Source organism: Cheilinus undulatus, linkage group 10 (genome assembly GCF_018320785.1).
Source record: "Cheilinus undulatus linkage group 10, ASM1832078v1, whole genome shotgun sequence".
In the NCBI taxonomy this organism is placed as follows: Eukaryota; Metazoa; Chordata; class Actinopteri; order Labriformes; family Labridae; genus Cheilinus; species Cheilinus undulatus.
In genome coordinates, this window is record NC_054874.1 from 25,359,345 (window position 1) to 25,374,951 (window position 15,607).

The 15,607-nt window shown below is 40.6% G+C and overlaps 1 protein-coding gene across 1 annotated transcript; it reads right to left on the bottom strand.

Annotated features, from left to right (window-relative positions):
* Window positions 1-6,667: 6,667 nt before the first annotated feature.
* slitrk4 (SLIT and NTRK-like family, member 4) lies at window positions 6,668-13,218 on the bottom strand. The gene is made up of 2 exons (XM_041797096.1): window positions 12,057-13,218; window positions 6,668-11,365 (listed from the first exon to the last, which is right to left on the bottom strand). Exon 2 carries the CDS (start codon window positions 11,321-11,323, stop codon window positions 8,735-8,737), a length of 2,589 nt encoding a protein of 862 aa, XP_041653030.1. The 5' UTR covers window positions 11,324-11,365; window positions 12,057-13,218; the 3' UTR covers window positions 6,668-8,734.
* Window positions 13,219-15,607: the final 2,389 nt, after the last annotated feature.

Genomic DNA, 15,607 nt, shown 5'->3' on the forward strand with positions numbered 1-15,607 from the left:
CAATGTGGTTATTTCATGAATGTAGCTGCCAAACTTTATCAATAAAGTAAAAAAGAAACAAAAAAGAAAATACATCGTACTGGCAAATTACGATACTTCAGTTTTGAGATAAGGAGCGTCTCAGATGAATAGTCTGTGAGAGTGGCCGTCAGACTGCAGCCAGACTGCTTTGAAGTTTCTCGACGTGAAAAGACGTCGCTGGCAACAGACACAGCAGCTGTTTCAGCTTGAATCAGGCTATTTCATGCAGTTGCCTGAGATTCAGCTTGTCAAGTTGAAGACAGCTGGTTGAAGATAAGTGTGAAAAAGTGAAATAGAAATCTCATTTTGAAAGGCTATAAATGCCAATTTTGTTACATCAGATAAATTGCATCTTTTTTTTTTTTTTTTAGTTTTTTAGAGTGGCAGCAACATTTCACAGCACATCTAAACACAAAAATGCCTTACTAGCTCTGAATTCTTACAACCAAGGTTTCTGCTAAGAATAATTAATTTTCTAAGGACAGATTTATTTCATACAGCCTTGAATTTCTCATCCATTGTCTCATACAGCACCACGCATGCTGCATATCTGCAGCTGGAAAACAGGGCCTTTTCAGGAAGATATTTTTATTTAGCTATATCACATTCAATGCTTCTCAGAAGTGATTTCATCTCTCTTTTTTAAGTTGTAACATAAACACCTCAGCTTGAAAACACTCCTGTCTCCTTCAATGGCTGCACATTTTGCTTAAAATGTACAGGTGATGGGGACAGGTGTATTTAGGGACTGAAGTTATGAAGCGCAAAAGAATGAGCTAAAACATGAGAAATTCAAGACTGTAGGAGTTTAATTTGTCAGTGGAAAATCTGTTATTCTATGCAGATATTTTTGTTGTAATAAGATGGATCCAGCAAAGCATTTGTGGTGTTTGTGCTGTGGAATTTCGCTGCCGCTATGATGTTTAGTGATGAATCACTGCCATACCGCCGTGGATAGCACAAATGTATACATCCTCATGACGTGAAAAACCTGTAAATGAGCAGTACTGTCACTCTTGTAGGGACAGATTAATTGCAATTACTTAAGAAATAACCATTTTAAATTGAATGACCGAGTATAGAATGTCGCAGAGCAACCTGTTGCAAGTAGGTGCAAGTTTCAGCTCATCTTGTCACAAATCTTTGGTTCAAGCTGGACTACAGCTCAGACAAAGATACAGATATCGCCTTTTGTCACCACTTAAAATGATGCATGAATCAGAGCAGGAATGAAGACAGTGAGAGTTTGTTTTACAGTGATATGTGGATTTCCTACTTAGCAGAGCAATGACTTTACTCTGTAAGGTTTAATCATATCAGCTCTTTGAAAGACAGATTTCATAATTGCAGCGTACTCGTCTTTACAACTGATAAAAACTTACAGCAGGAAAAAAAAAATACCTTCAGTAAATATGATGCACATGTGGAACAGCCCAGTTCAAAAGATGAACACTGAATCTCCACCAGCTTTGAGCAAAGCACCAACTTTGCATATAAATCCGCTGAACTATGCTGACAATGCTCCTGTTTATTTGATCATTTAACAAAAACCTCCATGTTTTTTGTCTTCAATTGTTATCAAAGCACACTCAAGTTTTCACATTTGTCCTCAATTATACAAGAAATGGATTCATTATCACTTAATAGAAGCTAGACATGCAGAGAGAAGCAGCCTATAGACATTAGGGTTAAGAAAAAAAAATCATGTTTCCTCATGAAAAACAACAGAAAGATACAAATAAATTATGAGTGAGAACATATTTGCTATTATTCCATTTTTAAATCAGAGTTTCTGACATTTGAAGAGAATACAAGAGCATCTAAACCAAAAAGAGATCACTAAATTGTGAATAAATGATGTAACAAAAAGAAAAGTTTGAAGAATAATTTTCTTTCTTTTTCTTTTGCAAATACTTCTCTGTTACTTCTATTTTCATCATCATCAAAAACCTGCTATGTAAACTCTGAAATGTCCTTTTGTATTAAATCACAGACAAAGGGGCAAAGTTAAGACAAAACTTCAAATAGAATTAATTAAATGTTGATTTTCCTGCTTTCACATTCATTTTGAATTAAAGGCCTTCAGAAATCTGTAATCCTCCTGCAGCCCACTTGCACCATCTTACACTGTCTGCTGTGTTCTTAGCTCACAGCGCCCCTTGTGGCCAACTCCACACTTCATGCATCTTACTCTACTCATCCAAAACATTTCTCACAGCAGCTTCTCTCACAAAAGGTTGATCTTTCATCAGAAACCCTATCAGATGAGACAATTTTACAGTTTAGACACACATTTGTGTAGGCTATGTGTGTCCCTGCAGCTGGTGAGATTGGAACAGCAGAGAGGAGAGGGGAAAATAATCATCAGGCTGCTTGTACATTTTTCATTATACCAGTGCCTAGTGACTTACATTATAGTGAAAAACAATATATTTCTATGATCTCTAGCTTTGCTACTGTAGCCCCTCAAGGACCCCTGAAGCTCCCTGGAACGAACTCTGCATGGGAGCCAAGTGACTGCAGCAAAACGTTGGGTTGTAAGAACACTTTTCCAGCCAATTTGACTCTTTTATTAAAACATCCCTATGGTTTCCCATCTCTGTTGAGATACAGCAGGATTGGAAATCTAAAAGAGGAAAAATTCAGGGTATGGGAGCAAAGAGGGAGAGTTTGGAAGGGGTGGACATATCAGATTCATACCCCCCACCCCCCAGCCCCCTACATCCCTTTTTTAGTTCATAACTGCCAAGGGTATTAATAATTAATGAGGACAATTCTCAGGCATCTGGATGACTCATACTTTCTGCTACTTGGTTTCCCAAAAGCCCCATAGGTTGGATTAACATAGAAAAAAGGAAATCTGAATATTTAACCCTAAAAATGGAATGAGTATAAATGTTTGATGGGTTCCTAAAACAGATGGAGAGATGATACCTGCTGGGGGAGAGTGCCAGATGCTTCAAAAGCTTAAAAGGGAAGAGCAAATGTAGGAGCTATGGCCACTAAAATCAACCCAAAGAGAGGTAAAAAAAAAAAAAAAAAAAAAAAACACAAGCGTCAGAATGGCAATGATGAGATATTAACATAAAAGAAAATCAGTTTAAAGAAGAGTTTCTAACCTTTTTTAATGATATCTAAACCACAAAACAGCACATTTAAAGAGTAACTAAACCCCCAAGTCTCAGCTAACCGTATTTCCAAAATAAATGTATTTAGAACATTATGTAGCGGATGGAGGGAAGAATAAGACACACTGACTCATCCCTTCCTTCTGTCTCCATTAATCACATCACACAGTTTTGTGGATTTTATAATTAGCCACAATGCCATCACCATCCAAGGTGGACCTATCATGAGTGCTAAATGAAGGCATTATGCTCCTTACAACACATAAGTTCTTATGGTGTTGACTTATTTTTAAGAAAATACAGGATTTATTTGCAATCTCAGGGAATAGAACTATAAAGCCCACAATCCTAATATGTCACAGCAAGCATCTCTGATTGGCGAAAAGCGCTGTCAACCACTACCGAAATAAACGGTAATTTTAATATAAATGGAGGGAATGATGGTGTCATATAGAAAGCACGGTTATATGCTACTGACCTCGTTTGAAGAGAAACATTGTTAACCCTCTGAGCCCTCAGCTGTTTTTTAACCACTGTCTCTCGCCTGGGCTTATTGTCTTAAAAAGCTTGTAAAATATCAACCCTGTGGTTCACAGTCAAGCTCTAAAAATCAGTTTTTTTCAGGACAACTTAGGCTTAAAGAATATGTCTACTGCAGTAATGTCACTTGAATTAAAAAAAAAAAAGTATATTAATGGGACTAAAAAGACACAAGAAAAAGAATTGGAACTCAAAGATTTTATGTGTGACAGTAAATAATAATGACTAAGATTTTTTTTTGTTCACAAACTTGTTCTCCCATCTCTTGGGAACCAGAAAGTGAAAAAAAATTCCCTCAAAAAGTCCCTCAAGCAACTACAATTGCTCTTTCTGAAGAAGAACTGGATAAACATGACCTGAATGAATGAGAACCTACACACAGACATTGAAAGAACACAAGATGGTTGCTAATGCGATGCTAGTGGCAAAGATGATCAAAAATAGATTAAATAATGAATAAAAAAAGGTGTTCAATATCAGTTTCTGGTGAAGATTTCATCTTTGAATGCCCTGGATAGTCACCCAAGTTCAAGGCGGGCTACTGTGGGAGCTATGAAGGCATAGATAGCGGCAAACAGACGGCTACCACAAGGGACACAAGTAAGTGGCTGTGATTTATGGTTCAAAAGTGATTCACGCCTTTATAACCTCTTTCTCTTCTTGTCCTATATAACATCAGTCTCAGAGGGTTAACACCTAATCTTTGTAGCCACAATCTTAGAGCATCAAAGTGACATCACTGATAAGCTGATCGCTTTAACCCATGAGTGTCAGCTATTGGCTGCTACTACTAAATTCAATTGCGGTGGGAAAAATGGTTGGTACTGTTGAACTCTGTGGAGACGAGCTCCACCAGATAAAAGAGGTTTGAGCCTGTAGAAGGCGCTCTCTATGCATATGTCTGAAATGTAATTTTGAAATTAAATACTTAAATATTTGGATTCTTACTGATCATAAATATAGCTTTGGTTCAGGCAGGTCGCTAGTCAAGCCATAATTAAGATCAGCTAATCTCGTGTAAACTTTCATCAGCTGTCAGCCAGCTGATTTCGAAGCACGCTTTGGCTTAAGGCTCATATGCTGCCTTATTTAAACTGCTCTTATCTGGCTATTCTCTGCCACTTTCTCTGCAAGCTGCTCCTGCAACCCACCTCCACCCCAGCTCCTCCTTCATTCTGTTCCTTACTTAATGTCATTCTGTTGTGATTGATGCCTGGCCTGCCTTGTTTTTTTTTTTTTGCTGTTTCTCTCCCTGACCCAGGCTTTCTTTATTGGTATAGGAAGAGCAGGAAAGTGTGCTGTTCCTGCCTAGTGCCTTCTATATAGTCTTGTGGAAGGGCAGGGGGGTCCCAGAACAGCCACACCACCAAACATACAAAGTGGTCCTGACTGAAACACTACTAAGTACCCATAAACACAGGATTTCAGCTGAGAGGAGTGGTCTTGGTGCTTAGTTACTCTTTACACTGTGAATGTTAAGATATTTCTAACTCAGGAAACCTGTGGAAACGCCAATTATGTAACTGCGGCAAAGCAAGAGACAGGTTTCATGGTCTAAAGTGAAACAAGCAGCAGTTTCCTCAAGTGAACGCCTAAGCAAACACATAAATTGCTTGAAGGGCAGCCAGTGTTTGAACATGTACAAAACAAGTACAAAGGTCTGTCACTTGAGCTGGAGACTGTCCAAAACTACACTGTCAGACAACCCAACTTGTTTGGTACAAAACTCCTAGCAGGGTATAAAGCATGGGTGTCAAACTCAAGGCCCAGGGGCTAAATCTGGCCCACGGTGCAGTTATACCCAGCCCACCAAATCATATGATCATTTAATTATTACTGGTCTGTCACTCTGAGAATGATTTATAATATCCTTGTTGAGCCATAAAAATTAGAAATAGTAAACAGTAAAAATAATTTGATAAAAAGTCAGGAACGTGGGGAAGACATTAATGTTTTCTCTATATTTTCAATTCTGCATCTCACAGTTATGACCAATAGTTATGGTTTTGACTTTGTATTTCATATTTCAACCTTAACAGCTCATAACTTTGATGTTTTATCTCATATTTTTACCTTTTAGATTAATAATTTTAAATGTTAAATCCTATTTAGACCTTTTAAAGTCATGATTTCGACTTTTATCTTGTTTTGACCTTTTTCAACTCCTAACTTTAGCTTTTATCTCATTTTTTACCTTAAAAACTCATGATTTTTAATTGTATCTGTTTTTTTTACCTTTTAAAATCATGATTTTGACTTTTATCTCACATTTTGACCTTTATCAACCCCTAAATTTGAATTTTATCTCATTTTTTTTTTTACCTTAAAATGCATGATTTATTATTTTATTTCATATTTTGACATTTGAAACTCGTGATTTTGATGTTTACCTCCTATTTTGACTGTTAAAAATTATGACTTTGAATTTTATTTCAGTTTTTGACTTTTAAAATTCATGGTTTCAGTCTTCTACCTCAGGTTTTGCCTTTTAAAAACATTATTTTGACTTTAAATGTCATGTTTTTACCTTTGAAACTCAGAAGTTTGACTTTTTATCACAGATTTTGACTTTTTAATTTATCATGTTCACCTTTTAATCGCAAAATCATTTATCATCAGTACCAAAATTTTACCCCCATAATTCATTTGTGGTGAAAATAAGCTTTACATTTTATGGTTAAATATATTCCTGTCAGGCCCTCAGGCTAGACCCAAGTTCAGAATCTGGCCCCTGCTGTGATTTTCTTGTATTTTTTATTTAACCTTTATTTAATTAGGAGAAAACCTCATTGAGATTTAAAATCTCCTTTTCAAGAGTGTCCTGGCCAAGACAGCAGCAGAGAACAGTGATTGAGTTGGACACCCCTGGTATAAAAGAATTGGCATTTTTAGCTTGAGAAAGGTTTTCATAAAAAGCACCCTGAGAGGATGTTAACTGCAAGAAATGGGTGGACACAGTGCAAATAGGTGCTGATTTTAATACCTTGATTTCAACATGATTATACAAGAGAAAATTAACCAATATACAGGAGATTTATGACCGATAGAAAATTGTATTTATTATACTTTCCAAGATACATTCTATTCATTTGTAATGTCAATAAACACTCATAATTTTAACGTAACAGTACTTTTAAATAAGGACCGGAAAGAGTTAGGCTGATAAAAGAATTTTGAAAAGGAGCCTTCCTTGACGATATAACCTCAAACTAAATAAATTAAACAAAATTACTTGAAGCCATCATGACTGAGCATTTTTACTAATATCGCACATGATGTTTTATGATATGATTCTGTCCAAGTCTAACAATTTTAGAGTTTCAATTAGCAAGCCTTCTCCGCCTCGCAACACACCTCCGTTTCCCCCATCCCAACAATTCTGGAACCATATCAAGTTTAATGCACATTTATTTTGGTTGCATAATGTTAATAAGAAACCTTTTACAAGATACTGTGGGAGATATAAGAATAAGGAAACTGCTTGAAACTTCACAGACTCTATCAGGCCTCAGCTTTGCCGTGCGACACAATAAAAAGGAAACATCACATACCACATTTAACAACCCTCGTCCAGCGGGTCGAGTTCTTCAGAGAAACTGAGAAACAAAAAAAACCCATAAATCGACTCAGCAGTCACATCTGGTGGCCTGAATAAGCTCTGATGCATCAGTCAATCAAGTCCTTTCCACTCTTTGTGTATTATTCCTTTTAAATAATACCAGTAACTCTTTAAATAATCCTGCATAGAAAAATAAATTAACTATGTTTGTTAAATTCTTTTTACTACGAATTGAGAACTGACAAAGGGAGTTGAATCACCGATTGAATTCTATTAGCGGTTTATTTGACATTTCTGGCTTGTAGTCTCTTGATGATGATGCTCCATCGTACAGTATTTATGTGTATGTGTGTGAGGAGGTCTTTGTCCTTCCTTGTAATTTACAAACCAGTCCCACAGATACAAATAATGTAAGACTTACAAAATAAATTCCAGGTTACGCTTACATAGCAAGCAGCTTTGTAATTTTTGATATCCTTGGGTTTTTTTCTGAAACAATGTCCTCTGACAGTGTATGTGCCGTTAGATTTCACCCAAAACATACATTTACTGTACGTAGCAATTCCGAAGAGGGACACAACTCCATTCAGAAGACACTATATTTAACATGGCTCTTTACACAAAGAGAACAAGTCATTAAATCATTCCACAAAAAAGAGTTTTGCAGTGCCTTGGATTACCGTGAATGGAAAAGAGGAGCCTCCCCCGGTAAAGAGCAGATGTGTAATCCAGACAACATGGCAGAGATTCTGCACTGGAATCCTGAACGCATCCCCAAGAACAGATAGATATCCTCACGTGAATAAAAAATAACAAAAAACAAAATGAAAGTAGCATCCATTGAGTCACCAACTGTGTTAATATCATCCCAGATACTGGAGCCTTTCCAAAGCAAAAGAACAACCAAAGTGATCTCCTTTTTAATTCTCATTTTTTTTTTTTTTTCTAAAAGAGGGCTGAAGATGGGCGGCTTTACTCTCAAGTCTTCAAGACCCTTTGATTTGGTTGGAAAAACAAAAAGGAGGAGGAAAGAACAAGAAGAAGAAACAAAAATAAGGAGATAAGTACCCATTTCAATAGCAGCAAAAACACTATGACTGTTTGGTTGCTTTTTAGGGTGCTATTGTATGTATGTGGGAGTCATACATGTAGTGGCATGGGTAATCCAAAAGGGTCTTTAACTGTAAAATAGATCCACACTGATCTTAGCTATAGCATTTGTTCTGTGGAGCCATTTTGTCCATCTCTGCATTGGTCATTAAGGGTTTCCAGAAGGCACTTTTTTGCTGTGTGTGGGAGTGTGTGTGCATGTGTGGCTGCAGAGAGAAAGAGAGAGAGCGAGAAGGATGAAGACAGAAAGTGAGAGATTGTGTGGTGTTTTGTGTGTATGGCCAAAGAAAAAAAAAGGTAGATGTGTTTGGCTGTGTCTGACTTCCTCATATACTGTATGTGCGGTGAAATCAATGCACTAAATCGAACAGAATCCCTACATTTTACTCAGTGCAGTCTGCTCCTCAAGCACCTGCAGGTAATCAGGCGTTCCTTGGAGCTTGGCTTTGAGCTCATAATACTCACTTTTTCTCTGCTCCACCACGATCTTACTGTGGTTCCCACCTATCAGCGATGATTTCTTCATCTTTTTATCCAGTGTTTTCTCTGGGTAGCGGATCTCATAACCACCCATCCCTATACTGTTGAAATCTCTTTTGCTGTCCAAGAAGTTTTGGATGAACATGCTGGGCTCTCGGTGAGGAAGGAACTCCTCGAGTTCATCGATGGTGCTGAGACGCTTGTTGCGCTCCAAGGTGGAAAGTGAGTCTTTATCCTTGTCGGCACTGTTGCGGAGGATGATCTTCTGCCTCTGTGAGTCTGCAAACTTGAAGCCAGCGTCCATGTCTGAGGAGCGGCCGATGCCACATGTGTGGCTCTTGCCTATGTGCTCAATAGTTTGGGGAATAAATGTCTCAGCTCCTAAGTCGTCTCCAGGGATGGAGCTTTTTTTGCCAGATTTGTGTCCGTGCCTGCGGAGCTGCAAAGACATAGAGCCGCACTCTTGATTGCCAAGCCCTTCCTGCCTGCCCACTGGTTTTTTATTCCTCCTTAAGACAAACACCAGAAGGCAGAAGGCCACAAACACAGTAAGGATAAGCACTACGAGAATGCTAAGGATCATAATGGAGAGAGGCACAGGACCTCCAGGCGGTGCTTTTCCAACTCCAGCAGGCGACACTGAGGTCAAAAGAGGGGTGGCGCTGGTGAGAATAAACGGTGGTCTCGCAACAAGTTTAGGACACAAGATCTCATTTTTCAAGAGGCGCAGCTCGATGTTGGAGAACTGCACAGGGGATGCACATTTCACCTCTTTGGCAGCCACTCCATCACTGAGCTTCTCTAGCCAGAGTTTGAGAGCGACTAGATCGCAGGAACACTCCCACGGGTTCCCTTCCAGGTCTATCTGGGTCAACGATCGCAGCTGGTCCAGGACACCGCTCACTGGCAGGGTCATGAAGTGATTGTTTTTTAGATTCAGTCTTGCTAAGGAGACACCAGCAAACACATAGGCTGGGAGACTCCGCAGAACATTGTTGTTGAGATATAGAAGTTGAAGGTTTGGCATTGGGTCAAATGTGCCCGCTAGGATTTCTTTAATGGCATTGTATTCCAAATATAGGTACTGCAAATTTACAAGACCCAGAAACATTTCTGGATGTAGCTGTTCTAGTTGGTTTCCATTCAAATACAGTCTCCTTAGGTTAGTGAGGTTGGAAAAAACACCTTTTTGGACAGTAACAATCTGATTGCTGCCAAGATGTAGCAAATCTAAGCCTTCATACCCTTGAAAATCAGTGGGGCTAATGTCACGGATGTAATTCCCACTAAGGTGAAGTTTCTTGGCATTTGGGGGTTTGGGAATGAGATCAGCTAAATTTTTAATGTTCCTCTCCTGACAGCTGACACTGATGCCAAAGTCAGAAGGGTGGGCTTTACAACTACAGGGCTGTGGACACAATGGAGGGGGTCGTGTCTGAGAGGAAACAATCTGACTATTTCTTCCAAAGGGGGGTAAACCAGCCACGATACCATTACCGTAAATCTTAGATGAGTCAGTGGTTTTTGGCGCTTTTGTGATATGAGGAGCCACTGTGGTTGGGGACGTTTTGGAGGGTGGCTGCCCATTATCAGGCATTACAGGGGGCATCCTAACATCAAAGTCACTTCCTGTTCCCATGGGACAAAGCTCCTGTTTGTTGGTTTCTTTCAGGAGTCTCCCGTACAAGTCACTTGGTGTTTCACATATGGCCTCACCGATAAAAATGTTATAAGGCATGTTTTCAAGCCATGCCTTTAGAGGTGCTAGATCACAGGTACAATTCCAAGGGTTGTCATCCAGCTGCAGCTCAACAATGCGCCCAATATGTTCCAGAACCCCCAAATATGGAAGTTTTTGGATCCTGTTCCCCCTTATATCCAGGTGTGTCAGTGAGGCAAAGCGAAATATGTTGTCAGGAAGGGCCTGGATGAGATTATCATTCAGGATGAGCACTTTTAATTTGTGCAGTTTATTAAAAGCTCCCTTTTCGATGTATTTTATCAAGTTGTAGTCAGCCTGGAGATATTCCAAGTTCTCTATCCCTTGGAAAGTGTCCGCTCGCAGCACCTTAAGCTCATTATTGTTCAGGTGCAGCTGTTTGAGAGCGCTCATCCCCATGAACGCTCCACCTTCAATGTTCTGAAGTTTATTGTTTCCCAGCTGCAGTGACACAGCGTGGGTGAAGTTGAGGAACGAGTTTGGGTAGAGGATTATTAAGAAGTTGTTCTGAAAGTTCAGGTGGTAGAGCGACGAGGCCGGCGGGATGAGCTGCGTGGGCCGATAGACGGTGATCTTCTCGCAGTTGACGTACAGCACGTTTTCCACTGACATGCAGGAGCAGGCGCTGCAGGTCTCAGCCATCAAGTCAGAGGGGGACGGGTCTGGCATCTGGGGTCCGTCCGACATGGAGGGGGAGGAGAGGGAGGAGGAGAAGGAGCCGGTGATGGAGGAAGAAAAGGCTGCCAGTAGGAATACGAGCAGCATCTCGCCGGTTAGAAATCCTCCCCCAGAAAACCATTTAGTAACCTTCGGAGAAAGAAAAAAAGTTGCATGCAGCAGCATTCACACAAAAGCATACGTATGTAGAGAGAAGCCCACACACACAAACACACAAACACAGACAGCAAACCATCAAAATGTATATTTGATACTGACTATACTTATCAATCACTTGTATTTTCCCCCTTAAGTATGAGAAATGACCAAGCTATCCTGCACAATTCACATCATTAATCATATTTTTAGATCAGCTCAAAGATGGATACTTGATGCTGATTTTTCAATACTGCAGGGAAGGCTCTCACTATTACTCAAACCTTGAACTGCAGCACATTTATGCATCTTAGTTTGGCAGCTGAAGCATTCAGCATCATGTTGGATGATGTTTTTAACTCTGTGTTGCCACCTTGTCGGCATTCTTAGAAATAATCCAACCAAGCAAACTAGGTTTAATACTTTGACTAAAGCTAAAGGCAGCAATACTGTGAGCTGCACACTCAGGTTATTTAGGAGAGCAACTGTGAGAGCGAGGAGAAGATGAAGACTTGAGAGTCTGCCCATCGCTGACATATTGAGAAGGTTTGAGCACATAAATCCTTTTTAATACTGTAACCACCAAATACATGGAGAAAGACGCGCTGCGTAAATTTGAAAATAAATAAATCAGTGACAATTTCAAGCCATCATTAATTAACAAGGGTGCAATATAAAGACTTACCCAAAGCCGAGGTGGTAATGAATGCAGCTCCCTCCGGAGACACGGGGCAGCTTTGGTGAGACATGGATGGAGACGTGAGGGAACAGTTCTCCCAGCTGAAGTGAAACGTACGTAGTTAGAGGGGCGCAACAAGGTTTCTCCAGCTCTTATATCCCCATGCAGGCTACTGTATATCAACCCGAGCCAGGCACACTGGAGGGGGGGGGATGCAGTGGAGATGGAGAGAAAGGAGAGGGGTAGGGAGGGGGAGCTCCGATTTCAGCCGATGCGCCTTTTACTGACGGGCTCCTCTTGCTTGGAAAAATCACCCCTTTGGTCGTTCGGTCCCCAAGGTGGTTGTACTACCTCCATGGGAGAGCGTTCATTTGGTTGCAGGAGAGAGAAAGAGCGAGGCTTGGAAAAAAAAAAGAGAGAGAGGAGGAGAGAGAGAGAGAGCAAGAAAAGGCAGAGAGAGGGAGGGAGGGAGAGAGAGAAAAAGAGAAGGAGAGAAGCAGACGGCTTTTAGAGATGTTGAAGGCGCGTCCGGCGACTCCAAGGCGTGAAAAAAGGCGCAAGGTGGTCAGTGATGCGGTGGAAGAAGTCCGTCATTTTTGGGGTTGTTGTGGAGAAGGACTAAAAGAGGATGGTCAACGCTGTGCGTCTGGCTTCAGCGCTGCTCAGCAACCCCCAACGATCCGAAAGAATAAATGTTGGTTTGTTTCGGGTGAAGTTGCGCACCGGGATAAAGCTTGGGATGGCGACAGCAGCCAAAAAGCTCCCATCTGGGTTATGTGTACATGTTTCCCAGTTAGGAGACGTAAATCCAGTCTTATTGTCTCAAGCAGTCAGTTTATTTTCATGCAGCGGAGGAGAAATTAGTCTTTTTCAGTGCCCATCCAACGGGATTTATTTAAAAAAAAAATAATTCCGATGAAAAATACTGGCTTTCCTGATACTGACGCTTCTTTTTGGGTGCACATAAATCAGAAAAGTGCAGAGAAAGGAGAGGGAGACAAGTCAGGAACACAGAAACCGGTGCGTAAAAATGAATAATGCAGTTATTCAGCCTTTAGTCCGCTGCAGTGCAAGTGAGGAGCTGCTGATAACTCTGCGCTTTCTCTCGTTCCCATCCTTCCACAAAAGATGCAGTTTGGAAAAAAAAAAAAAACAGAAACTTGTAGTGAGGCGATGTTGTTATTTCTTAAAGCCAAAAAAAGAGAGAAAAGAAATCCAGTTGGAGGACAATATAGAGAGTTGATGGAGAGGAAGGCAGGCTTGTTTTCCCTTCCTCTAAAGACAGAGCAGTATCCGTGTCAGGCGCGTAAGTATGCTGGCTTCTTCTGCAACCGCATTCACTGAGCTTCCCACACGACTAAAAGAGGCGAATGCAGAGATGTAGAGAGAGGGAGGGAGGAGGGAGAGTGAGAAAGAGAGAGAGAAGGGGGGTGGGGGGGGCGGTCTGTCACATACACCGACAAAGGGAAATAAAACCGTCCGGACCTTCAAACAGGTCTACTTTTGACTTCATGATCCTTTAATTATCCTGAAAAAATAATGATTTTGATACACAGAGGCTTTCACCTGTTTTACCCTTTTTTTCATCTATGTAACCTCCAAGGGGATGGAGATGAAAAGCGGATGGAAAGACGGAAGGGAGTGCGTTTATGCCGGTGTACCCAAATAAAAAAAGCGCTTTACCTGCCAAATCGTCGCATTGGACTTGACTTGCGCGACACGATCTGAGCGCGTCCCCGAGGTCCGATTTGAGAGATGTTGGGAAGGGGAGCGACAGAGGGTGCGTGTGTGCTTAAAATCGGGCACGGGAGCGCGCCTGTGAGCGGCATTTTAAACAGAGGAGAGAGAGGAGGAGGAGGAGGAGGAGGAGAGGGGGTTATTATTCAAGAGTGCTGCAGTCAGACGGGCTGCAAGAGGGAAAAGGGGAGAAGGAGGTGGGAAATCAGTCAATCAGGGGCTTATGCGCTTCCCATTTTTACATTTTTCCCTCTTTTATGTGTGTTTGCAGGAGAGGATGGAGTGGAGAGGAGAGGGATGGAGGAGAGGAGGAGATCGGAGGATAAGAGCGCCTTAAGGTACGGCTAAACCCCTGCTGCTTGTTTAATTTCTTTCTAAAATAGCACATGAGCTCTTTATAATGTCTGACAAAACTAATTCTATCTATCTATCTATCTATCTATCTATCTGTTGCTTTATTCATGACTTCAGGCTGACTTAAGTGGCACCGTGGCGCAGCGCCCTCGCTCTTGTCCATAACACTGACACCCATGGGAGAATAGGGAGTCGCACCTGAAACCTGACAGTGTCAGCGGCCTCACCGGAAGCCTCACCTTTGGTTTACTCTTGCAACAGGTGCTCGTGCCAAGTGACGCACACGTAACACAGGCTGGAGAAAGGGAAGATGGGAAGTATGGATTTCACAGCAGAGGTGTGCTTGCAGCAGCAGGGATGGGTGACATCTATTATCAGATTAAAAGTTTCCCTCATCTGATAAAATGGAAAACGTGGAGCAGGTGGGATTTAACTTCTGAACATTTCAAAATAAAGTATATGCAAGTCTTATTATGGGTATGTGTTCTTTATTTTTTTTGAACATCCATTATTTTTTTTTTTTTTTTTTTTTTTTTTTGATATTGGAAAAAAAAAATCACACCCCTCATATAAAAAATATTAGATTTGTATTAAGTTTAAAATGACATTAAGATATGTATGGTGCAGACTTACTCATTACAAGGATATTTAACTTTTGCGAGTGTCATATACCACCCAACATGCATTAATTGGTCAATAAGGACTGAGAAATCCTGCTATTCTTATCCCATGATTTAAAAAAATCCTCTCACAACAAGAAAGTGTGAATATTTTTTTCTTGAAATACTATTTCTAAAGGAGAAAAAATAACCATTCCTGCCAGTGATAGAAATAGTAAACAATATGCACCATGTGGAAAAAACATGACACAAAAGGACAATGGTGCCAAGCCAATTTTGTAGATTAGAAAGATGCTATTCATCATGACTCTATTGAATTCTGCACACCATCATTTTCCTGAACTCAACACTCAAAACTGCTGTTTGTGTTTTACATGATTTCCAGCTGTAATTTGTTGCCTAGAACTGAATTTACTTCACAATTGATTGACGTATTATGACACAGTGAAAACGCATTCTATTGTATAGTCTGAATAGAGAATTGTTACGTCTCTGATGCTTTTACAGTCGTCTTTCTATGAAACAACCCCACTCCTCTCCACAAAGCCAGCTGTTAATTAAGAACCCTTCAAACTGCAAGTTATCATGTTTTGATAGAACATTCAGTCTCAATTATTTCTCATCCAGCTTTAATTCAGTCGCCTTCCTAAGCAATTCATCCCTCGAGCCCACTCACTCTATTGACTGATTCACTGCAAGCTGGGTGTGGTTGAGTTCTCACAAGCTGCTTCACAAGTGACCCTGCCACCTGCATGAAAAGAGCAAATTAGGCATTCCTCTTCAGCGTGTAGATTAAAACGTGGGCCTGTGAGTGTATGTGCACTGATATTTGACAGTCTTGGACAT

Excerpts from the sequence above, each read along its gene's own strand:
- slitrk4 (XM_041797096.1), bottom strand. The coding sequence starts at position 11,323 with ATGCTGCTCGTATTCCTACTGGCAGCCTTTTCTTCCTCCATCACCGGC.